Source organism: Heloderma suspectum, chromosome 1 (assembly GCF_057233095.1).
Source record: "Heloderma suspectum isolate Gila_16-S chromosome 1, 16-S_ref, whole genome shotgun sequence".
Lineage (NCBI taxonomy): Eukaryota > Metazoa > Chordata > Lepidosauria > Squamata > Helodermatidae > Heloderma > Heloderma suspectum.
The window spans coordinates 200454971-200480476 of NC_139458.1; the positions used below are offsets into that span (position 1 = coordinate 200454971).

The 25506-nt window shown below is 45.2% G+C and overlaps 1 protein-coding gene across 3 annotated transcripts in view; it reads right to left on the reverse strand.

The window, feature by feature from the left end:
• The window catches only part of HIBCH (3-hydroxyisobutyryl-CoA hydrolase), an 85681-nt gene extending 61891 nt beyond the window's left edge, over positions 1 to 23790 (reverse strand). The window contains exons 1-6 of one of the 3 annotated variants that reach the window (XM_084816049.1): positions 23729 to 23790; positions 12337 to 12379; positions 11142 to 11282; positions 5464 to 5548; positions 4198 to 4278; positions 2273 to 2325 (exon numbers count right to left, since the gene is read on the reverse strand). In XM_084816049.1, the coding sequence (XP_084672175.1) occupies positions 2273 to 2325; positions 4198 to 4278; positions 5464 to 5548; positions 11142 to 11282; positions 12337 to 12379; positions 23729 to 23772 (447 nt within the window). In that variant the 5' untranslated portion in view covers positions 23773 to 23790. Of the gene's footprint in view, positions 1 to 2272; positions 2326 to 4197; positions 4279 to 5463; positions 5549 to 11141; positions 11283 to 12336; positions 12380 to 16701; positions 17770 to 23728 lie in introns of those variants that run through there. The other 2 variants (XM_084816068.1, XM_084816060.1) reach the window with 2 other exon arrangements.
• Positions 23791 to 25506: the final 1716 nt, after the last annotated feature.

The following is a 25506-nucleotide window of genomic DNA, read 5'->3' on the forward strand; positions in this document are numbered from 1 at the left end:
ACCTGATATTCCACGATGCACTTTATACATACAAGACCTTTAAACACTAGCTGTTCAGCACCTACTGCAAACAACTACATGTAAAGGTCCATCCTAATTTTGGGTCAAGGAACGTAAACACACATACTTTGGGGGAAGACATTCATGTTACAGAAACAATGAAGTGTAGGCTCATAGTTCTGAAGCAAATATGTAGCATAACTTGTACAAGCATGCTCATTTTGCCTTGTTCAAAAGTTATGAAACTTATATTTCTTGGGCACACAAACGTCTCTGAAAACCAGGATGAGTTCATACATTGTTTGAAAACTTAACACTTGATGGCTCGCAAATCCACTTGAAAGCCTTGTGTGTGGAAGGATATGAAAGTGCTCTCAGTGCACTTGGATCCGTAATGGTGTATTCACACAACGAAGTCACCAGGTGATGCTCCAAGCATCAGGTAATGAACATGCATGGATAGGCCAGCCCTAAAAAAAGCTTTTCAACCAGTACTAACAATGGAACATTCCCCAAACCCAACGAAAGATGTACAACTTGATCCTGAAATGCTACAAGAGCCAGAAATAGAAGAGACCTGAGCAATGTCTTGCCACAGCAACACCTCTGCCTCACAAAAGAACAGAGCGGCTGCCACATACGGGGGTGGCGGGGGAGAGAGATAAGCGTGGTGCCTCTGGCCACCATGCCAGTCTTCCATGGCCCACAGAGTGAGCCTGTGGCTAAAACAAACCAGGTCTAGATTTTGCCTTGCCTTCCTCCCTCTGTATTAGATTTGGCCAGTTGCTTCCAATCAGTCTATGAAATTCAGCTACTCATCTCACTGCCTCTTGAGCCACACTGCCTTCTAAGGGCTTCTAAGCCCAAACACAGAGAGGCCTGTAACGGATCAAGACCAGCACTGATCCGCAGGGCAGTCCCGGGCTCGCCCTGTGCCAGCGAATGGGTAGGTGCCATCACTACCCTTGAGGACAATTTGAGAGCTTGGAGTATCATGAGAAAATTGACCCACCCTTCCCAGTCACTGCTGGATGGAGGCACATACCTGAGTTCCCCCAACTCTGGCTCTTTCTTTCTCACAGCATAAACCAAGTGACTAAGACACACAGGCAAAGCAATACAATGGCTTTTCCTCACTGTGGGAATGTAGGATCCTTGGGATGTGCTGAAGACAGGGGTGTCTGTGTGTGTGTACACACAAAGGATAGCAGGAGGAAACAACGGAGTTCTTAAAACAGGCCTTTTTCTCCACAAAGACAGCTATACTTATATTTCCATAGAAGCAAGAATTGTACTGGGTGTGATTCTCTCATCAGAAGCAGCAGTTAGACAGGCTGTATGTGGTGATTTTTTCCCCTTCTATCCATCTCTCAAAAGGTATAGGAGACTCGCCATGTTTACACCTGGCTCACAGGCCTATGGTCCTTCATTTTCAAAGCTTCCTTGCTCTACGGCTGCCCTGCCCCTATGCTTTTCCTACCCACCTTTCTCTCAGATTTCAGTTTTTCAATACACTGTCTGCCCTACCTACCCTCTCTAGGTACCCTCTCCTCTAGCACAGGGGTAGGCAACTTCAAGAAGTCCATGAGGGGGGATAGCACCCCCTCAACAAAAAGCCCCAAATAACCAATTTTCTGCCAAAATTTGATGGCAAGCCACTTAATAGCACTACAGCGGGTAAATATTACACTACAAAGGGTAAATATTGGTAGTCTGCAATCTAAATTTAACTCTTTGGGCACCCTGTAGTGGCTATGGAGCGCCAAAAGGACAAATTTAACCTGCAAACAAGCCAAAGTTGGCCATTTGGGAACTCTGTAACAGCTACATCTGCCTTTGGGGGGGATTTTTCTTTTTTATTTGGAAGGGCACTGGGGAATTGCAGGTTGCGCGTTACCCACCCCTGCTCTAGCCATTCAGCCTCTGGGTCTTCACTTATCTACTGTACCTCCTGGAATCTCTTCCCACCAAGCATTCCCATCCTTCTTTACCCAAACACCTCCTCCACTCCCTAAATCTGTATAGTGGAGGTTCATCCCAGCCAAAGAGTGCTTTCACTTCAACCCAGAGGTGTAGAATACTGTAGACATTCTCAGATCGAAAACATCCCCCAGAAGACAGAACATCTGTGAACATTTCACAAGTACTGAAAGTATCAATTTTATTCACACAAGCCTTATAAAAATCACTCTCTTCAAAAATGCTACAAGTTGATTCACTAACAGTTCTAAAATGGGCTTGATTAGTTTGTCTAAGAAACATTTCTACTTACGCCTCCCATTGTAATGCCATCAATAAGTGCCACATATGGTATCTGGCAGGTACCTGTCACAAATGATACAACACATTTCCATGTTTAAAATAGTGTAGTGCACACTTCTGTAAGGAAAGAACAAGGAAATCCTTGTGATAGAGCTTAAATGCTCAAAGTGACAGCTATTCTATTCTGAATCCCAGATCGTGTAGTCATGCTACTGTGCTGCAAAGACAACTATGAGACTTACAGCACCTTCAAGACTGACAGAAGTGTATCCCAAAATAAATTTCAGTCTCTAAGGTGCCACAGAACTGTATTATTTTTCCATTCTGAACAGAAGATTTATTTATGTTTTAAATGTTATGCCACCCTTAATTTTAATGAACTTCCTATGACAGGCATGGTATCAAGTAAAACACAGCAGAACAGTAACACCAGAGTAGCATGGTAACTAGCAGTACCACGAACAATCAGATTAAAACCAGCTTAAATTATATACTGGAGAGCCTGAGTAAATAAAAAGATATTTGCCTGGTGCCGAAAGAACATGAAATTAGGTGCCAGGCAAGCCTCTCTGTGAAAGACACTCTCTATGCAGAGTGCCACAGCATATTAGATCAACTTTCACCATGCTGGCTGGGAATGATGAGAGTTGCAGTCCAACACATCTGGAGGGCACCAGGCTGGGGAAGGCTGCATTAGAGCATCATGATGTTGTGGAAACCAGTGAAATTAAAATTTAAGAAAGGAAACCCAACTGTGAAATCAAGCAGTATTTACTATCACTTATCATATTTGTCACCCCTTCTAATTTAGCTGGTTCTCTCCTTATGTGGCTATACTGTACAACTACAAAAGACCATGTCACACACCACAAGGAAGCAAGCCCAGGTTTGCCACCGGGAACACCCTTGACAGGGACTGCAGCCAATTGTAGCTCCCTGACAAGCACAGCTGTATGATAGACTTCTTTGCAAACAGGTGTTTGTAGCATTCACAACTTTACATTTTTAGGTGCACCCTTAAAACATCCTAAGTGTATGCCCTAAAACACAATGTGCGAACCAGCCCTAACAAGAAAGCTCCTTCTTTTATACATTTTACCTGGTCTCTCCTCTGACAGTGCTTCTTTAAATAAACTAAGGGCACAATCCTATGCATGTTTAGACAGATAAAAGTCTTACAACTCCCAGCATGCCCCAGCCAAGGCAGGGTAGGGCATGCTAGGAGTTGTACGACATTTTTCTGTCTAAATGTGCATAGGATTGTGCCTTAAGTTGTCTTCACACACTGACATAGCAATGACTTCTCCCAAAGAAGTTGTTTCATGTCTAGATATGGCATACGCTAGATGTGGAATGCTTCATGAGTATCTGAATTACTAAATCGAATTTTTCACTGCTGAGCTGAAGCTATGGTAAAAACATAACGGTGTGGCATTTTAGTTTCTCTCCTTTATGACCAATTTTGAAACTGCTACCAGGATTAAATAAGGTGAGTTGGTATTTATTTATTTTGAATATTTTTATCACACTCCTCAGCCAAAAAGGCTTTTGAGTGGCTTACATATAAGCAGTAAAAAAGGAAAGTCTCTGCCTGCAGGCCTACAATCTAAAAAGACATGACACACAAGAAAAAAGACGGGGGAGGAAGGAGGGGGGAGAATTCAGCCTTTCAGCAGCACTGGTGGAATGGCCCTGCTTCCTCTCTCATCTCCCTGAGTTCAGTCTGCTGGAACAGCTGCTGGTGATGACAGTTGAGGGAGGAGGAGCCTTCATGGGGGAGGCCTTTCAGCAGGGCTGGTGGAATGGCCCTGCTCTCCTCTCATCTCCCTCAGTACATTATCAGCCCATATGTACTAGTATGAAAATCCAGGTTCTCACACACACTTTTTAAGCAGGTCTACTATGTACTGTACTTAAACTTATTGGTATACACACCAATGGCATTGTTCAAGATGTATTCTTCTCTGAAGAAATCTTGTGGTAATCTGTCTCCACTTTTTCCTGCTTCCGTGATAGCTAGAAAACAAAACAAGGGTCAAACTTCGCTACCAGGACATTTAACACCCTGAAATACAAAGAAATTTGATTCTGCAATAAGCTTTCATGAGAAAGATTATGTACAATGCAGCAAACTATACTTCAGCTCTGCACCAACCGCCATGTTTATGAGCAGCTATTTTGTGGAACTAACTGAATTTACTGAAGAACAACAGAGCAAGGGGAAGCCAACAAGAGCCACTGTGGTGTAGTGTTTTGAACAGGGGTAAGTAGTATGGTGCCCACGGGCACAAATTTGTCCCTGGACACCTTTCTTGGCACCTGCCAAGGTGCCCTACACCTCCCACTTAAAAAAAAAATCAACACATTTCCTTACCAGCAGCTGGGATTGCTGTAAAATAGGTTTCTCCTAGTAATGAAAACTGTGGGTTCAAAGAAGTTGCTTAATGTGGTGGGGCACAGCCCCCACCTCTGCCTTGTACTCCATTTTTTGGGCAGATTACTTGTCCTTTGCTACACCTCCCATGGCAGCCATTTTGTGGTGGTGCCTAGGACAGTTTCTCAAATTGCTAAATGTGCCCACGGCCCAAAATAGCTTCCTACCCCTGGGTTAAAATGTTTAACTAGGACTGGGGAGACCCAGATTCAAATCCCCCCCTGCCATGAAGCTCACTGAGTGACCATGGGCCAGTCACACTGTCTCAGCTTACTCAACCCCACAGGGATGTTGTGAGAGTGAAATAGGGAAGGGTGATCCTTGAATGCTGAGTCAGCTTCATGGACGAAAGGCAGAAGATAAACGTAGAAAGTAAAATGCAAGGGGCTGTATCCAGAAAAGAGCCCATGGAAGGGGGTGAACAGAAGAGGGCTCTCTCATTCTCTCCTCCCCTCTGGCAACCCACCCCTGAAAAGCCTCTGCCAAGGTTGGGGGGTCCTGCTGAACGGGACAGGCTGCGGCACAGAGGACTGAAGGAGAAGGAAGGGGGATCTCCAAACATCAGGTGGAGACACTCCAGAGGGGAAAGCCCATTTCCACCTACCCCCTTCTGTGGGCTTTTCTCTGGATCCAACCCCAAGGTGTACAGGTCAATGGGTTGTGTTTGCTCAATTGCTACAGTTGGATGAAGCATGGCACCTCTTTCCTTCGAACACCAAGAAGAAACTCTTGAACTATTAACTCTATGAACACTGCCAAATCCTCACCTCTGATATCACCTCCTGCACAGAAAGCTTTGTCTCCAGCTCCCTTTATAATGATTAGTGAAGTGTCAGGGTCCTGCTCCCATTTCTAAAAGACGCAAGGGAAAAGCATACGTCAGAAGTTCAATAACTTTAAAATATGCTGCCACTTCTCTTTCAAGTTATGCAAGGCACATGACAGAAAATCAACTGGAGCAGAGTTGGATCACTTGGGAAAAATAAGAAGCCAGACCATTGTAAGCACAATACTATATATGTCTATTTAGAAGCAAGTCCAACTGAGTCCAAAGGGGCTTACTCCTAGGTAAGTGTGTACCAGACTACAGCCTTGTAGACTAACTGGTTTTGTGGCTAGAACTTTCATAGAGCAGAATCTCTGTCATCACACTTGCATGAAGTGGGCTTGAAAGGTTGTGGGTAGATATTTTACCACAGGAAGAACAAAAAGGAACACATTTAATTATATTGCTTTGTCCCTGGAGGGTCTTTATACAAGTCAAACCCTTATCAATGCAACCCATATAGTCAACAATTACATTTGCTTCTATTCACTCTCATGTTCTTGACATTCAACTTCTTGACATGGCTGGTAACTGGTGAACCACAAGTACGACAGGCCTAATTTTAAGTAATTGCACGCAAACAAAGTTGTACATGGATTAAGAATACCTTGCTGATGACAGTCTTACGTATTACTAAGACTCCGCACATAAAAGTGCAGAATGACTGAAAGGGGCAGGGGGAGAAACAGAGTCAACAATTCTGTATCTATTTTAGATACACGCAAATACAGTTCTTGTAAGTGGCTAAGGGCAAAACTAGACAAGATGGGCATAGCCCCATGTTTTCAAGACAAATCAGCAAACAGCTATAAAGAAAAGAGGGGCACAGAAGAAGCAGGTGGGAGGGCTACTGAACCTTTCCTACTGCTTTTACACTTGTAACACAAAGCAGGGAGTAGGAATAAATGGCCAGTTCTCACAATGGAGGGATGTGAGCAGTGCGGTCCCACAAGGATTTGTATTATGACGGGTGCTTTTTAACTTGTTTATAAATGGTCTGGAATTAGGAGCGAGCAGTGAAGTGGCCAAGTTTGCTGGTGATGACAAAAAATTATTTAGGCTAGTTAAAACAAAAAGGGACTGTACAGAGCTCCAGAAGGATCTCTCTAAATTTGGGGTGGGGGGGGGAGCGATAGAGAGAATAGGCATAACAATGGCAAATGCAATTCAATGTAACCAAATGTTAAGTGATGCACGTTGGGGCAAAAAATCCCAACTTCACATATATGCTGATGGGATCTGAACTGGTGGTAACTGATCAAGAAAGTGATCTTAGAATTCTGATGGACAGCTTGATGAAAATGTCGACCCAGTGTGCAGCTACTGTGAAAAAGGCAAATTCCATGTTGGGCATGGAATTCAAAAAGAAATGCAAATAAAACTGCCAATATCATATTGCCATTATACAAATCTATGGTGTGATCACACTTGGAACACAGTGTACAGCTCTGATCACCACACCTGAAAAAGGATATTGCAGAGCTAGAAAACATGCAGAAAAGGGCAACTAAAATGATCAAGGGGCTGGAGCAACTCCCTCATGAGGAAAAGTTACAACAGCTGGGACTGGTTAGCTTTGAATAAAGGCAAGTAAGATGAAAGAGGTGTACAAAATTATGCAATGGTATGGAGAAAGTGGATAGAACCCGGGGTCATCCCATGAAGCTGAATAATGGGAGATTCAGGAGAGATAATAGTAAATGCTTCTTCACACCCCACAGAGTTAAACTATAGAATTTGCTACCACAAGATATAGTGAGGGCCACAACTTGGATGATTTTAAAGGGTATGAGATAAATTCAAGGAGGATAAGATTATCCGTGGCTACTAGTCCTGATGTCTACGTATATGCTCCCTCCAGGATCAGAGGCAATGAGCCTCCGTACACCAGTTGCTGGGGAACATGGGTGGGAGGGTGCGACTGCACTCATGTCCTGCTTGTGGGTTTCCCATGGGCAGCTGATTGGCCACTGTGTGAAGAAAATGCTGGACTCAATGGACCTTTGGTCTGATCCAGCAGGGCTCTTAAGTTATTTCCATGCACACCCCACCACCCAACAGCTTTCTTCCCAGCTGGGCTCTGACAGCAGGAGGGTGGCCAGATCCAAAAGAGGACAGAGGCTCCTGCACTTTTCATTACTGTGTAGAAGATGGAATTTCAACAGGTTGAAGAAAAGCTCATCACCCTTCTCTCACTTGCTGCTTCTACACTGGAAGCACTTTGTACCTGGATGGTAGCAACCCACATTTGAAAACACAAGGCTGCTGTCTAGTTCTAACTTGTCCCCTGAGCCCAAAGCTACCTGCTTCATGAAGCTCCACACCATGTTCTCTTCCCTGAACAAGGACACGGAGCAGAACAAAACCCCTCATACCCTTGATCACGTATCTCAGGGCACAGTAAGCACTAAAGGGAGAGGGGAAGAATCCCAAGGGCTCTAGCGTTTCCCCTGCCTCTTCCAACTCTCCATAAAGATGCAGCGATGTCATGTCTGCGGGAGAAGAGCCAGAGATGAATTAGGATTCTCTCCATGCTCCTCCAGTAATCAGCTGAAGCCCAGAAGTCATCAGTGCTGCAGCTCCACCTAATGAGACACGACTAAACAAGGGGATAACTGAGAAACCAAGGAGAGTAATGAAAGCCTCAGGTTTCCTAGGGCCCTAGCAAAACAGACTGTGAAGCTTAACCACACCTCGCCTCCACCTTTCTCTCTCTGGTTAAACCAGCCAGCTGAAAAGAGATTCTATCGCCATCGTGATGGCTACACGGCTCCCTCAAGGAAAGCTGCAAAGAAAGGTAATCCATTATGAAGGCCCCAGCCAGACAAAGCCCTTTCCTTTAAAGCTGCATCTTTACAGACAAGTGGGAATGTATACTACTACCACTCCCCACCTCATGCAGCAATCCTGAGACACTCCCTTCTTCCAAAAGGGGTGAGGAAACGTATGGAGAGTGCCAGAAATGTTATGACCAGTGGATTTTATCTAGGCTATGGGTAGACAACGTGGTGTCCATGGGCACCAATGCTCCCCCAGACATCTTTCTGGGTGCCCTATCTGTTCCACTTTTTTTTTTAATTAACAAATTACATCAATTCAGATGGTGCTGAAAAGCGTGGATTCAAAGACGTTGCTTAGTGTGTTGGGGCTCAGACCCCACCTCGGCCTTATATTCAGTCTTTTGGGCAAGTTACTTGTCCTTTGGGATTAGCCACACACCCCATGGCAGCTGTTTTGTGGTGGTGCCAAAACAGCTTCTCAAATTACCAAATGTGTCCACAAGCCCAAAAGTTTGCCTATCCCTGATCTAGGCTCACATATGTATGTTAATCACTTGATAACTCCAATGTCAAGCCATGACTTGCACGCCATCACAGATCAAATCTCATCTATAGAGCTTCCATCCCACCTCAACACTTCCTTCTTCCTTCTGATGAAGCAGACTAGGTGCGTTCATCTCTAAGGGCGACCACCTGCTTACTTGATCCTTGCCCATCTTGGCTCATTATGAGCTGCAGAGAGAGGCTGGGTGAGGGGAACAAGGCGGTGGTGAACGCCTCCCTTGAGGAGGGAGTGATGCCATCAGACCTCAAGGAGACAGTGATAAGACCACTCTTAAAGAAGCCCTCCTTGGATCCCCAAGTTCCAAACAACTTTCGCCCAGTCTCAAATCTGCCTTTTTTGGGCAAGGTGATGGAGCGGGTGGTGGCGATGCAGTTGAAGGCACACTTGGAAGAAGCCGATTATCTAGATCCATTTCAGTCGGCCTTCAGGCCTGGGCATGGGACAGAAACGGTCTTGGTCACCTTGGTGGATGATATGAGGAGGGCTCTAGATAGGGGCAAATGCTCCTTCCTTGTTCTCCTCGACCTCTCAGCAGCTTTTGATACTGTTGACCACAGTATCCTCCTGGACCGCCTGGAGGGGTTGGGCATTAGAGACACCATATTACGGTGATTCCGGTCCTTCCCCTCTGGCAGGTACCAGAGGGTAGCACTGGGAGAGGAGGTTTCGGACCCGTGGCCACTCATTTGTGGGGTGCCACAGGGTTCCATCCTCTTCCCGATGCTATTTAACATCTATGTGAAGCCGCTGGGGGCTACCATCAAGAGGTTTGGGGTGCGGTGTCATCAGTATGTGGATGACATGCAGCTCTACCTCTCGTTTAAATCTTCACCCAGGTTGGCTGTAGAATCCCTGTCCAAATGTCTGGAGACGGTGAGTGGCTGGATGGGGAAGAACAAGCTGAAGCTGAACCCTGACAAGACCAAGGTACTTTTGGTGGGAGACAAGAGGAGGTTGGGGGATGTTGACCTGGTATTGAATGGGGTACAGTTACCCTTGACAGACCAGGTCCGCAGCTTGGGGGTCATCTTAGACTCCCAGCTGTCCATGGAGGCTCAGGTGTCGGCTGTGAGCCGGACAGCGCTGTATCAACTCCATCTGATACGGCAGCTGCACCCCTACCTTCCCGACCATCTGCTCCCATCGGTAGTACATGCACTGGTCTCCTCTTGTTTAGACTACTGTAATGCGCTCTACGTGGGGTTACCCTTGAAGACGGTTTGGAAGCTGCAGCTGTTACAGAACGCGGCAGCTCGCCTGATTAAAGGCAGCCGCCGGCGAGATCACATCACTCCGGTGCTGAAGGAGGTGCACTAGCTACCAGTTGCTTTCCGGGCCAAATTCAAGGTGTTGGTTTTGACCTTTAAAACCCTATACGGTTCTGGCCCAGCCTATCTCAAGGAGCGCCTCCAGCAACACCAGATAGGCTGCTCAACAACATCAGCCTCGGATGGCCTTCTCTCTGTCCCATCAGCCAGGACAGCTAGGCTGGTGAGAATGATGGAGAGGGCCTTCTCTGTGGTGGCCCCCACTCTGTGGAACTCCCTCCCTAGGGAACTCCGCCATGCCCCCTCTTTAATGAGCTTCCGCCGTGCATTAAAAACATGATTGTTCAGGCAGGCATTTGGGGTGGGCTAGAGTAATTTTAGAAATGTGATGTTTTTAATGTTGAATTTTATTGTGTAAACTATTTTATTGTTGTACATCACCCAGAGTGGCTGGGTGACCGGCCAGATGGGCGATTAATAAATTTAATTAATTAATAAATAAATAAATAAATAAATAAATGATCGTCAACAAGAGAATCCTCATTTTTTGGCCAAAGGCCATCACTGATCATTGAGTGATACAATGGAAAAGGGAACACACCGTTCGTTATATAATTAAAACTCATATTCATTGCAATGGCAAATTTATATCTACCAGAACTATTACACCCCAATACTCGAGCTTCGGCTACTGGGCGATATAGAAATGAAATAAATAAATAAATAAAATACTCCTTTATTTTTCTTAAATGTACTGGCAGTCAGTCATATGAGATTCAACCCATCTCTCTTAATAGACTGAACTAATGCTTTTAAAGGGAGTCAGCTCACACATTCCACTGCCAGTGATCAAGTAGAGAGAAAAATCAAGTGACGTAGCCTTTGCTAGAGGCGCCACCATTGTTCACTCCATGCCACAGATCTACTACGCTCCTGTCTCCTCTGCCAACCCACTTATTGTACCATTGGTATAGTGACAACATTGGTTTAAAATAAAGCCACCTACCTTTAGCTGTAGATATATCTGCCGAATCATGGGAAGATTTAACGCATTCAGAGCCTTTGGTCTGTTCATGGTTATAACACCAGCACACCCTCTTTTTTCCAAAAGAACGTCAGCTGAAGTATCTGTGGTCTTGGACATACTCTGCATGCAACAACAAAAACCAAGGTTTTAACAAGCTAAAGCTGCTAAAGTTGGTTCATGATTATAGTATGCAGTTCTCTAGAAGCTCTCAAAAGCCACAGTTATTTGGTAAAGGCTATCAGTCACTATTTTTAAGACAAAGGGCACAATCGTACACATGTTTAGACAGAAAACGTCCTACAACTTCCAGCATGCCCCAGCCAGCAGGGTTGGCTGGGGCATGCTGGGAGTTGTAGACTTTTTTCTGTCTGAATATGTGTAGGGTCGCACCCTGAAGGACTTTGAGACAGAAGAGTCTGCAAGTTTCAATCAGTGCACTAGACGCCCTCAATCCAAACCAGGCCTATGCCAATGTCTGTGCTGAGTGCTGCTAGTCTACAACTCCCTCCTGCTGGTGCCACTTCGCCACCACCCCACTTCAAATATCTCCTCAAACTCCCAGATTGTCCATGATGGCTTTGATTTAACTCCTTATGCCTTCCTCCCTTGGGAATTTTGTAATTTCTCCTCCTTTCTAGTACACTGCCCTCCACATTTTCAAATATATTTGAACAAGCAACAGATTTTTTAAAAGAGAGTCAGCATTCTAACAGAAGTTCACAAGCCACAGAGAAGTACCCTAAAGGCCACATTCCACCTGCCCACTTCAAGCTCTGCACTCCTGCTCTACTGACAGTAGTGTCTTAACAAGGATCAGGCCTTACCCATTCTGTATTGCCATTTTATGCAAGCAAACCAGCTACATCCCTCAATACTGGCTGGGAACTAACAAGACATTTTATGCTCACCTAGAAGTTTACACCTACCCACAGGGATTTGTCTCCCTATTCCCTTTGAACAACAGGCCAGTGTATCACAAATTGCTTTTGAAACTCCTCTCAGCTTCAAGGGTGGTTTGGCTTCTGGCATGAGAAGCTGCTGTTTAAGGACACAATCCTAAAGCGCCCCCAGGCTTGCAAAACAAGCTGCACAGTCCTTTGTAGCTGGCTGTTATATTAATTTCAAACCTACATTAGCCCATCCAACAAGAAGGAGACCCCAACCCCATACTTACTAAGTGTTGTACTATGACCTGTAATCTGCTGAATGGCTTCAGCCTGAAACAAGAAAAATCAAGGTCAACCATATCTCTGCCACAGTAATGTAAACACATCAAGCAAGTCATACATAGGCTTTTGTCAAATTTGTTTCTAGAGACACACACATTTCACTCCATAGCCTATTTCTCAATATGTCTGAAATTCTGAATATGAATATGAAATTACATCCAATCTTACACTGTTGCAGAACCCAGAGTCAGAGAGACCACGGAGTGAAGGAAAAAGAGATTCTTTATTTAACGCGCGGGCTTAAGGCTGGAATCATTTCCAAAGAGCCAGAAGCCCCGATTTACATTAGCACATTGGTTTTATAGACATTGTGACACATATGAAACAGCTCCTCCTCCCCCTCCCGCGTGGGGTTGCAGTCCTCAACATTTCTTCTCCTAGCACCATTGTTTATAATACAAGAACTGGGTTATAGGGTAGCCATGATAAGGAGAGAACAGAAGAGAACAGCAGAGAACAAGATATACAATTGTATGACCTTTGACAAGATAAGGAATTCCTGTGTCTCGTCAGCTTACAACAATATATTCAAGGGAGAAAGAGCTCAGCAAGAACATGAAGCATGAGACTGCATGAGGCTACTTAGTCTGACCCCCGATATGGCTGCTACATTCCCCCCTTAAATGCATAATTTCATTACAATTATAGAATTTCTGATAACTATACAAAGCTTTTTGTGACATACATATTACTTAGCCTCTTGTTGGGCTATTAGAGCGTAGAGGGCAGCAGTTTTACTAGCTGAGACATAAAACAGATTGGTTAAACAGCGCATAAGACAAGGAACACAGAGACATAACAGAACTTTTATGAACAACACTGGTAGAATTAGGATGAACAATGCTTCAAGCCAGCTAAGATCTGGAAGCCAAGGGGTTAACTAATTGAGCTAATTGTTTTTTGTCTTATTGCTTTGTTAGCTACTATATTGTGCAGCTTGTTGATCTGTTCATCTACAGCATTGCCATTATCAGTTAAGTTAAAACAACAGAGCTTTTGGTGTGTCTCACAACTTAAATGATGAAGAGGTAATCTATACCAGCTCTATTTTCTAGAACTGCACCTCTTAGATCACGCAACTCTTTATTTAACAATGACAATGCTCGTGAGGTTGATCTTTAGACCATTAGCCAAGGCTAAACCTGGAACCCCAACCAGTGACATTGCTAAGGCCAATTTTTTTGAGTCAGAATATAACTGCACATGACTATTACAATTTTTAGTTAGTTGGAGTGCTCAAGGCTGCCGTCGACGGATTTTCTCGGGCCACAGGGGAAGAACTGGCACCAGTTCAATTGGCGGCTGAGGCAACATGGGTGGTTATTAGACAAGTTGGCAGGAATGAATGACCAAGTGCGGGAACTACATGTCTAAAACCATCTATGAGGCAAAAGCATGTGGGCATCATTAAAAGATATGTTTTGAATTTTATTACAGTGGAAGGGGGCCAGGGATAGCTTTATATTTTCTGGAAAAATTTTTGACAATTAAGCATTTGTGCACACGTAGCATTTGTTTCAGCAATGATGGGGGTGCGTAGAGTGAACTCTGTAGGGGGTAGGATCTTTGCAACCACGCCCCAATTAGCATTTTGGGAATAAGTTAAACTTACACCATAAACTCTTAACATGGTATCTTTTTGAATTTTCCTAGGATGTCTACAGACAGGTATTAGGCAAGAGCTAATAAGCCTGTTTACAGGTATATCTCTTGGCAAACAAAAATGTTTTACTCTCGTGATGTTAGCCAGGTGAAGCCAGTAATTATTAGCAAATCACTGGGACAAACTTTTCTTTCCAGGGGCAGACCCCCCTTTCTGCACCTCATTAAGGAAACACAATGCAACACTACTAACACTACAACACGCATGTTTGATCTTCTTTGGGATCTGACCGTACGCTGGGCAGCTATTCACCTGGCAAGCTGCAGTAGGGTCTAGTCCCCTTCTTCAATTCTCCAGTTGCAGGTCTGACCGTACGCAGGGGGACAGTCTCCTGGGGTGTCCACAGTAAGGTCTAGCCTGAGTCTTCTTACTGCTTTTTCAGAATGATTTTTAAAGGATTTTCAGGATTTCTGTTTACAGTCTACTTTCCCCCTCTCGCTCTCTTGACTCGTGTCTAATGTATCCAGGGTTTAATTCTAGCTGCTTTCATAGCTGCGGGGGTGGAAAGTATGACAGTTTTCAGTCTTCTCCATCTGGGAGTCAAAGGGTTATTTTTCCCTCTTTAACTCATACTTTAACTCTTGGTTGGAAAGGATGAACTTCTGTGATGGAAATGGCTTATTTTCTAAGACAAAGCCACGCTGGGCTTGAGGAACTTTGTTCAGTGTTTGGACTTCTTGTTTAAGGCTAACGTTTGCTTGCTTTTGATGCTGCTCCAGTGTCAATTATGAAGTCAATGTCACGGCCCCTCACAGTCAATATTACGGCCCCTCTCAAGCTGTCTCCCTCTTCACCCATTCTGGCCCCTTTGGTTTTCTTCTTTGTGTATTTGATTTATTTTATTTGGGCATTCATGCCACTAATGTCCATCTTGTCCACACTGGGCACACTGGTTCTTTTTTAAAAATCTTCTGCCTCTGCCGGGTCTTCTTCTTTTCTTCTTTCATCCATGTCTTCTTGGGCCTCTGGGTCGAGGGGGGTGTACTGGCGATAGGCATTTGAAAGACGCTCCAAGTACGCTCTGGGGCCTCGGTGGCACCTTGCAGCACTTTAGACACTTTGGTCATATTAATTGACTTCTTCATACCTGCTTTCATGGCTTCTAACAGCAGGGTTTGATACTGGGTGAGGCGCTCTAGCCCCACTTGTGTTTTGGGATTTCAGCGGGGGGGGGGGGGGTTACTTACAAGGAGACTTTATTGGGTAACTTACAGCACACAGGCGTACTTAATGGTTGGATCAGACAGCTTCTCTGAACCACGAGCTATGGGGCTAAATGGGTTTTTATACCATACATGTTACCCATGAGGCAGCACAACACTAGCAAGCATTTTCAGCATAGGCTAGAAGTGTTTGGTTCTCAGGCACAGCTTCCTGTAAACAACTTCGCTTCCCAAAGTGCTTGATAACACTTTTATTTATTAGTATGGGAAGGCAAATTTTTTCTCTTTCTTTTGCTTTTTTTTTCTTTGCTGATCTGCCTGTATTGCAGATCATGTTTCAAACTTTTTATATAAAACTTTCTGCTCCATGCACCAGCCTTGTCTCTTTGTCTTTTTCAAGTTAAACTCACTTACTTAAACCTTTCTGCCTTACACTAGTCCCAATGACACACATTTGGGATAGGCTCTTCTTCACCTTCTAGTTACATTTTCTTCATCTTAAAGAACTATTACATTATTGTGGCTACTTTACCCCAGGTAATAAGCTCCAGGCACAATCAGCTGCTTTTAATTTACCCTGGGGGCAACTATGGCCACGCTTCCTTTTTATAAATGTTTTTTCTTTGCCTCTTGCCTTTTCTTTCTTTTTTTTCCCTTCTCTATCTGTCTTCTACTTTCTCTATTTCCTTCTTTTTTACTTGCTTTTGTCTTTCTTTCCTTGTCATCCATTGGGAACCACACTTAGTATCATTTGGAGTTGCAACTAACACTAATCTGCAAATATCACATATATTTTATGATATCTAAGAAATCATAAAATATACACAACAAACTTTTTCTGCAATTTAACACAATGAATGGAAAACACTTTTTGCATGGTAAGGCATGATGGAGCAGATCCAGCAATTATACTGGTCTTCTGGCTGAAAGCTCAGGGCTCATCAAAATCAAGGGACGGGCATACCCACACACGCAAAGAGTTCTAGGTCACCATTTTTGCACTGGCAACTCTATGCTGCATGAGTTCTGGCAGAAGGAAATCTAAAAGTTATAGATCAAACTCAGCCTGCTGTACACTGAGCTGACTACAAACACAGACACACGGTCCACAGCGATGAGAGTTCAAGTTTATCAAAAGCTTCACAGCACTGTCCATGGCAAGTCTTTGACAATTTAAAATTTTAGTTCATGCGCAGAGTGTCTCTAAAAAGCCCGGATGATGATGGAGGCAAACAGAGAAGGCTCTGGGCAATGAAGATGAGATGTTTCCAGCAAAGGCTCTCCACTTTTGCATCAGTTTAAAAAGGGAAAGTGTGGCCCTACACCCCTTCTGACAGACAAGGGCCTTTAACTTTTTAGCAAGGCCTCTGTCTAAACAGAGTGGCACAGCTCAGCTCTTTAGCCGTGACGCTTTAACCTGGGCAACTCTTCTGTAAATTTTATTTTACTTTTGTCAGGTTCTCACAGACATTTTAAAAACTTACTCTTTTTTTTTTCTTCTAACCTGGTACACGAAAGCACTGAAACACTGAGTGCTGAAACTCAGGACGCTGGGGGGTGATGGGCATCGCCTTATACTTGCATTTTTCAAGCAGCCATTAATCTTCGGGGAGGCGGTGGGGTGATTTGCAGGACTTCAAAGGCAAGCTTCTCAGTTTGTTTGTATTTGTAAATCCCAAGCTTAAAACAGGACACGATGAGGTACAGGGCAGCCAAATTCTTGCTTTGGCACGGGCAACAAATAACTCGGGTCAGCTTTCTTCGCTGGGGTCTCAAACAGGAAAACAGTCTTAATTTAAAGTTGTAACATCACTGACAGCGTCAGCCAGCCAGCTACACAGATCTCATTGTTTTTTAAGACAGTTGCTCCAATATCTTCTTTTCTTCTCAATCAGGTTGGGTCTCCCAGCTTACACAGTTTATTGCAGCTTTCAGGAGCATGGTAGTAGCGTGATTTTGGCTTGGCCAGGAACATGCTGTCTGGTTTCTCGGTCTCTTCAGCACACACACTTAGGCAGTGTAACACTGGACACTCAAATCAGTGAGATTTCTTCATTGCAGGGAATCCCACGGCAAAAGCGTAATGGTTACGCTCTTCAGAAATCATATAGCCGACGGTCAGTAGCTACAGGCTCTATGCAATTCTAACACAGTTCAAAGCTAAACACGGTTACCTTGACAGAGATCTTTAACGTGGTCTTTCCGCTTCATTCTGCTTTGGGACAGTCTTATGGCACACTTTTCACTCGAAGAGGGGTCTAGCCTGTGCTCTGGGGGCTGATTCTTCACCTTTATTTTCTATTTTGCCTTCATCTTCTGGGTCTTCATTTTTAGTTTCCATTTCTTAGGGATTTCATCTCAATTAGGCAAGGTGATGATGTTGCACAACTCAGAACGTTGTGGGCAATTTTCCTGCCCCCCCCCCTCGGCGCGCTAGGCTAACAGCTACTTCTTCGGCCTTACACTCTCACGCTCCCACGCTTTGTTAAAAGCCAGACTGTCCTGCAACATTTTTCTAATTAACAGCCTCAGATCTTGTTCTTTTTTTCCTCTCAGCTCGACCTTGAGCTTTTTGCTGTTTTCTCTTTCTATTCTGAATCTTTTTAAAAAAAACCTTTTTCCTTCTTTGTTTGACATACATCTCAAGGGGGTGCAAGGTTTGCTTCCCCCACCACCCACAGCCTCCCTCCTAAATTGAAGACAGACACAATTAGGGAATGGGAATTGGTCAGTGAGTAAGGGGTCTCACTGGCCAACACAAGAGGATTTTACACACCACGCACTTTGCTACTGGCCTGGGCACCCGGACAGTCAACGGTATGCTTCAGAAACCGCAGTAGCCACTCACACAATCATCATTCTCTCCACTGCATCCATATGTCCCTGCCACCCACTTTTCCCACTTTTTACCAGAGCGGAAAGCAGCTTCCCCAGCCTCCTACTGAGTACTGGCGTGCTGAGTACTGGCGTGCTGGGTACTGGCGCCCACTCGGGGGTGTGATCAGGCCCCCCTTCTACCCGCAAGGAGTAGGTTCTTTTTGTATACGTATACCACCAACACTGACCTTCTTCATAAGGCGGGGCCCTCTTTTTTTCTGCCCTGCGGCCTTTTTCCCTAACGGCGGGGCCCTCTTTTTCCCATATACTTGCCTTTCTCCTGAAGGCTTCCAATGTGGGTTTCAACTCAATTGCAGCTGCGATACAGGCAGGGCTCAAGTTCCTTCCTCCGCTTCCCAAGGTTCTCTTGCTGCTCGCTGCCGTTTGGGTGATCCCAGCGCAGGCTTTCTCCCATTCACTCGACAAAAAGGTCGGTGGCGCCAAGAAAGGGAGGCATGCGCCGAGCTCGTCTTCCCGGTGCGGCAATCAAGAGCAGGCAACTGCCACCTGTCTGGCTCAGAGCCTGCCACATCCGAGTCACGGCACCATTTATGTTGCAGAACCCAGAGTCAGAGAGACCACGGAGTGAAGGAAAAAGAGATTCTTTATTTAACGTGCGGGCTTAAGGCTGGAATCATTTCCAAAGAGCCAGAAGCCCCGATTTACATTAGCACATTGGTTTTATAGACATTGTGACACATATGAAACGGCTCCTCCTCCCCCTCCCACATGGGGTTGCAGTCCTCAACATTTCTTCTCCTAGCACCATTGTTTATAATACAAGAACTGGGTTATAGGGTAGCCATGATAAGGAGAAAACAGAAGAGAACAGCAGAGAACAAGATATACAATTGTATGACCTTTGACAAGATAAGGAATTCCTGTGTCTCGTCAGCTTACAACAATATATTCAAGGGAGAAAGAGCTCAGCAAGAACATGAAGCATGAGACTGCATGAGGCTACTTAGTCTGACCCCCGATATGGCTGCTACAACACTATTACATTTTTTCCCTACTTCATGTTTGTCTACTTCAGTTATAGGTACCATTAAGAGCATATAGTAGCCTTCCCCAACATTGGCTGGGGCTGCTAGGAGTTGTCATCCTAAACAACTGAAGGACACCAGGTTGGAGAAGGCTGGCATATAAGCAACTACTTTTCAAGAACACTGGCAGAGTGTTGCCTGTGACCTTCAGTGTATGCTTTCCCCCTCTGCAGCCCTTCTTCCACCCATCTATCTCAAAAACACACTCTGACTGGCACTGAAGATAGGATATGAGGCCATAGTGCCAAGAAAATACTGGTAGACTCTTGTATATGCATGGAAGCATTTCAGGTGCAGGCAGAGGTAACTTTGGATGCAAGCCATTCACCACACATCAAAAGGACAGAGCAGACTATCTCCCTGGTAAGCAGATAACACTGTTGCAAGAGAGATCTAAAATGTTTGTTGTCAGATTTAGAGAAATGCTTTCAGAAATTACAAAACCGAGTCAAATTAAAATTACCTTGTTACACACAAAGTCACTATGGGCAACATTACAATATTTTAAAACAATCGTCCAGAGCTAATTGAGTAGCCACTCCAAGTTTATTGAGATGCAGGTTTTGCAACACAGAGACTTTATACGAGACCCAGGCAAATACAGCTTACGCGCAAATCTTAGGAGGAATACATGTTATCTGAGACAGCTTTCTGCAAACATGCATCTTCTCTAGAAAACAAATGTACATTACCCATCCTATATTCTATTCTGTGTACACCTTAACACAAATGCATGTGCTTACATGTCCTAAAATGAACTTTGAAATTATTTTCAGCTGAGCAGAAAGAATACCATGAAGCAAGCTAAGGTTTCCACCTGGCTACTTTTCTAGTTGAAAAGACTGCCTACTTGAGCCTCACCCATCCTTAAAATGTAGACAGTAGGCTACTATCTAAGTTGACACAGTTCACCTTCATATGACTTTATGTAAGTCAGCTTGTGTCATGAAAGAGGCAGTGGGCGAACACTACAGCAGCCTTCCCCAAGCTGGTGCCCTCCAGATGCTTTGGACCACAACTCCCAACATTCCTGACCACTGACCATGATGGTTCGGGCTGATGGGAATTGATGTCCAAAGCATCTGGAGGGCACCAGCTTGGTGAAGGGTGTCCTACAGGGAGAACAAGTACCTGTCACTGAACACACCACTAATGCTTGCTGAAAGTGGTGCATAAATCATTAGAGTAATCTTTATGTTAGATCTACTTAATCCTGAATCTCAAAAATCAGAACAGGCAGTTCAGGTGTCTGCCTCTCCCATTCAGGTCAATTAGGAACTAATAAGCTGTTAACCCCCCTTCATGGATCACTGCCTTGTTGTGGCGAAGGGGCTTGCATGACTCAGTGAAGCCATACGCTATGCCGTGCAGGGCCACCCAAGATGGACAGGTCATGGCAGAGAGTTCTGACAAAATGTGGTCCACTGGAGAAGGAAATGGCAACCCACTCCAGGATTCTTGCCAAGAAAACCCCATGGAACGTATCACAACGCTAAAAGATATGACGCCAGAAGATGAGCCCCTCCGGTCGGAAGATGTCCAATATACTACTGGGGAAGAGCAGAGGGTATTTCCAAGTAGCGCCAGAAAGAGTGAAGCGGCTGGGCCAAAGCCAAAAAGACACTCAGCTGTAGATGTGTCTGGTGGTGAAAAGAAAATCCGATGCTGTAAAGAACAATATTGTTTAGGAACCTGGAATGTCAGATCAATGGATCAAGGTAAGCTGGAGGTGGTCAAACATGAGATGGCAAGGTTGAACATCGACATCTTGGGAATCAGCGAACTAAAATGGACAGGCATGGGCGAATTTAATTCAGGTGACCATCATATCTACTACTGTGGGCAAGAATCCCTGAGAAGAAATGGAGTAGCACTCATAGTCAACAACAGGGTGGGAAACGCAGTACTGGGGTACAATCTTAAAAACGATAGAATGATCTCAGTACGAATCCAAGGCAAACCATTGAACATCACAGTAATTCGAGTCTATGCCCCAACCACTGAGGCCGAAGAAGCTGAGGTTGATCGGTTCTGTGAAGACCTACAACACCTTCTAGAACTAACACCAAAAAAAGATGTCCTCTTCATCATAGGGGATTGGAATGCCAAAGTAGGAAGTCAAGAAATCACTGGGATAACAGGCAAGCATGGCCTTGGTGTACAAAATGAAGCAGGACAAAGGCTAATAGAGTTTTGCCAAGAGAACACGCTGATCATAGCAAACACTCTTTTCCAACAGCACAAGAGGCAACTCTACACATGGACATCACCAGATGGTCAGTATCGAAATCAGATTATGTACTTTGTAGCCAAAGATGGAGAAGCTCTATACAGTCAGTAAAAACAAGACGTGGAGCTGACTGTGGCTCAGATCATGAGCTGCTTCTTCCAAAATTTCGGCTTAAATTGAAGAACGTAGGGAAAACCACTAAACCATTCAGGGATGACCTAAATCATATCCCTTATGAATATACAGTGGAGGTGAGGAATAGATTTCAGGGATTAGACCTGATAGACAGAGTGCCTGAGGAACTATGGATGAAGGTATGTAACATTGTTCAGGAAGCAGCAACTCAATCCATCCCAAAGAAAAAGAAATGCAAGAACGCCGTGGCTGTCTGATGAGGCTTTACAAGTAGCTGAGGAAAGAAGGGAAGCAAAAAGCAAGGGAGAAAGGGGAAGATATATCCAACTGAATGCAGAGTTCCAGAGAACAGCAAGGAGAGACAAGAAGGCCTTCTTAAATGAACAATGCAAAGAAATCGAGGAAAACAACAGAATGGGAAAGACTAGAGATCTTTTCAAGAAAATCGGAGATATCAAGGGAATGTTTTGTGCAAAGATGGGCATGATAAAGGACAAAGAAGGCAGGGACCTAACAGAAGCAGATGAGATTAAGAAGAGGTGGAAAGAATACACAGAAGAACTATACAGGAAAGATCTTATTGTCCCTGATAGCCATGATAGTGTGGTCACTGATCTTGAGCCGGACATCCTAGAGAGTGAAGTCAAGTGGGCCTTTGGAAGCATTACTAACAACAAAGCATATTGTCGCCCTGTTTATTTAAATTATATGCAGAGTACGCCATGAGAAACACCGGGTTGGATGAATCACAAGTCGGAATTAAGATTGCTGGGAGAATTATCAACAACCTCCGATATGCAGACGATACCACCCTAATGGCAGAAAGCGAAGAGGATCTCAAGAGCCTCTTGTTGAGGGTGAAAGAGGAGAGTGCAAAAGCTGGTTTGAAACTCAACATTAAAAAACCGAAGATCATGGCATCTGGCCCCATCACTTCCTGGCATATAGAAGGGGAAGAAATGGAAGCAGTGACAGATTTTACTTTCTTGGGCTCCAAGATCACCGCAGACGGTGACTGTAGCCATGAAATTAAAAGACGCTTGCTCCTTGGGAGGAAAGCTATGGCACACCTAGACAGCATAGTAAGAAGCAGAGACATCACCTTGCCGACAAAGGTCCGTCTAATCAAAGCTATGGTTTTCCCAGTAGCAACGTATGGCTGTGAGAGCTGGACTATAAGGAAGGCTGAGCGCCGAAGAATCGATGCTTTCGAACTGTGGTGCTGGAGAAGACTCTTACGAGTCCCCTGGACTGCAAGGAGATCAAATCAGTCAATCCTAAAGGAAATCAACCCTGAGAGCTCATTGGAAGGACAGATACTGAAGCTGAAGCTCAAATATTTTGGCCACCTAATGCGAAGAGAACAGTCACTGGAAAAGACCCTGATGCTGGGAAAGATTGAAGGCAAAAGGAGAAGGGGACGGCAGAGGATGAGATGGCTGAATAGCATCACCGATGCAATGAATATGAACTTGAGCACACTCCGGGAGAGAACGGAGGACAGGAAGACCTGGCGTGCTATGGTCCATGGGGTCACGAAGAGTCGGACACGACTGAACGACTGAACAACAACAAGCTGTTAATATCACATGCAGTGCAATCCTATGCAAGTCTCAGTAGGGCACTCCCAGGTAAGTGTGCATAGGATTGCAGCCTAAGCCACCCTTTTGGCGCTCACAATCAGGATGATTAAACAGTAGTAAAAGGTGGACTTTTCACACTCTTGGAGTACATGTTTATAGAAGAGGGGAGCACTGTAATCTACATTAGGACAGTCAGCTGGCACCATCTACCCCACCTTTCTAAATATGATCTCACCCAGCATGGCAAAACATTTTCAATAAAAGCTATACAAAAGAAAGGCATCCAAGTTGGCCATAAGGGAAAAATCCAAAATCCATATAGTGCAATAATACCTGTGAGCTTTCAGCTGGTCCAATAAAGGTATACAGTATAAGGCAGGAGTAGGCGACCCGATGCCCTCCAGATGTTTTGGACCATGGCTCCCACCATCCCTGACCATTGGCCATGCTGCCTGGGGCTGATAGGGCTTGTAGTCCAAAACCTCTGGAGGGCACCGGGTTGCCTACTCCTGCCTTATACTGTATACCTTTACGCCCTTGCTATGAGGAATAAAAGCTGTGCAGCCCAATCCCGGGCAAGCTACTCAGAAGGAAGCCCAGTGGCAGAGCCCAGCCCCGCCACCCTCCCGCCAGGAGCTACCTCGGAAGCCGCTGCCGCAGCACCGGAGCCGCTGCCAGCCCCATCACGCCCCCGTCACGCTCACGCCCACGCCCACGAACAGAAGCGGTGTGGGCCGGCCGACGCGGCGTGGGCTGATGACATCACCCGCCTGCGTCGCAACGCAGAGCGGACGTAGCCGTCAAAACTTTGAAGGCGAGAGCACAGAGTCGGCGGCCTAGAGCGGAAAGGGAAGAAAAACAAAGAGATAAGAAAAAGTGAAGGGACGCATCTAACTGTCTGGATTAGGAATTTGCGGGTTCATATTGGTGAAGCCGTGCTTCAAATCTTCCCGGGGTGGAAGTGAGAGAGGCCAACAGTAACCAATGGAGAAATTCGGCATTTTGCTGTAGCTGTGACAGGGCAGCGGCGTGTCTCTGCAGAAGCGAACGGTAGCTGCAAAGAGCGAAGTTCATGGTCTACCTCCAGTCTTGTTTCCTGTGGGAAATAAACTTTTATTTAGCCTTTAATCTAAACGTTGCAAAATAAGAAGAAAAATATAGCCATGCCATTGCAAACTGCAGTTGGAATGGGGGGCTGTGGTTAAGAGAGTGGTTTGAGACAGTCCTGCAATGTAGCCCACTCTTAATATTACAGGTTGGGGGGTCAGGCTGAGATTTCTACAACAACCACGCAGTGTAGTCCAGTGCTACTATCTCCAGGTTGATCGCTGGGAAGAGTGTTGTTGAGACTCTTGACATACGACAGCCCTGCAGTGTGGCCCGCTGCACTTTAGAGATGCGGCGCTGAAGTTGATGTGGACTGCCAGCTAAACATCTCTACAAACTTCTCCTGTTGCAGTAAAGGTTGATCTTATCATATTGCCCGCTCAGACGCCCACCGCTTTCCTCCGAAATCCGTCGCTCAGCAGAAACCCTGCGCTCCTCTGCCTGCATGCAGACGCGTCGTGCTTGCAAATGCTTCCCCCCCCCCGCCGCCCCCATCCTTCTAAACACGCGAAAGAAGTTCCACGTGAGGAAAAGCGGGAGGTCCTGCCTTTCCCTGCCATTGTTTGCTTGGCGAAGAGGGGCAGATGCCATGCCCAGTGGTCACAGTCATTCCCGTTGAAATCCTGAATCCCTCCGCCTTCCCCCAACCAGGTGCCCTCCAGATATTTTGGACTACAACTCCCAGCATGCCTGGCCTTTGGCCATGCTAGCTGGGGCTGATGGGAGCTGAAGTCCAAAACAGCTGGAGGGCAACAGGTTGGGGAAAAGCTGCTCCATTGTTTTGCATGGGCTACTCTATCCAAAGGGAAAACATTTATCCTAAAACCGGAAATGGAAACTATGTATCACTTCGAGCTTCTATCTGGATGGAGGAAATGACTTGAAAACTCTTCTCCTTTGCCTGGTTTTCCCTTTCTGTTTGGTATGGGAGGCCGCCTAGGTCCTTGCGTTGGCGCCACCTGGAGGCGACTGTGGTAACTGCGCTCTGCTACTCGCCGCTCTCCAGAACTTTTCTTCCGCCTTCCGTAACTTAGGCTGCCCTCTGCGGCCATGGGCAAACCGAAGGCTTATGCGATGCTACCGACGCCTCTTTAAGAAATGCATCACAGAAGGTGCCCTTAAGATGGACTAACAGGGCTGTCACTTCTCCCAGCCCGATCAAGCTATACGTTTAATCGTGACATAGCAACAGAAATGCAACACTTGGTCATTTCCATCCTGCAGTGATGCACCTGTTTAATGTCTGCTTTATTAAATTTATTTATTTAAATTTATTTATTAAATTTATTCTTAGGCCGCCTTTAAGGCTAA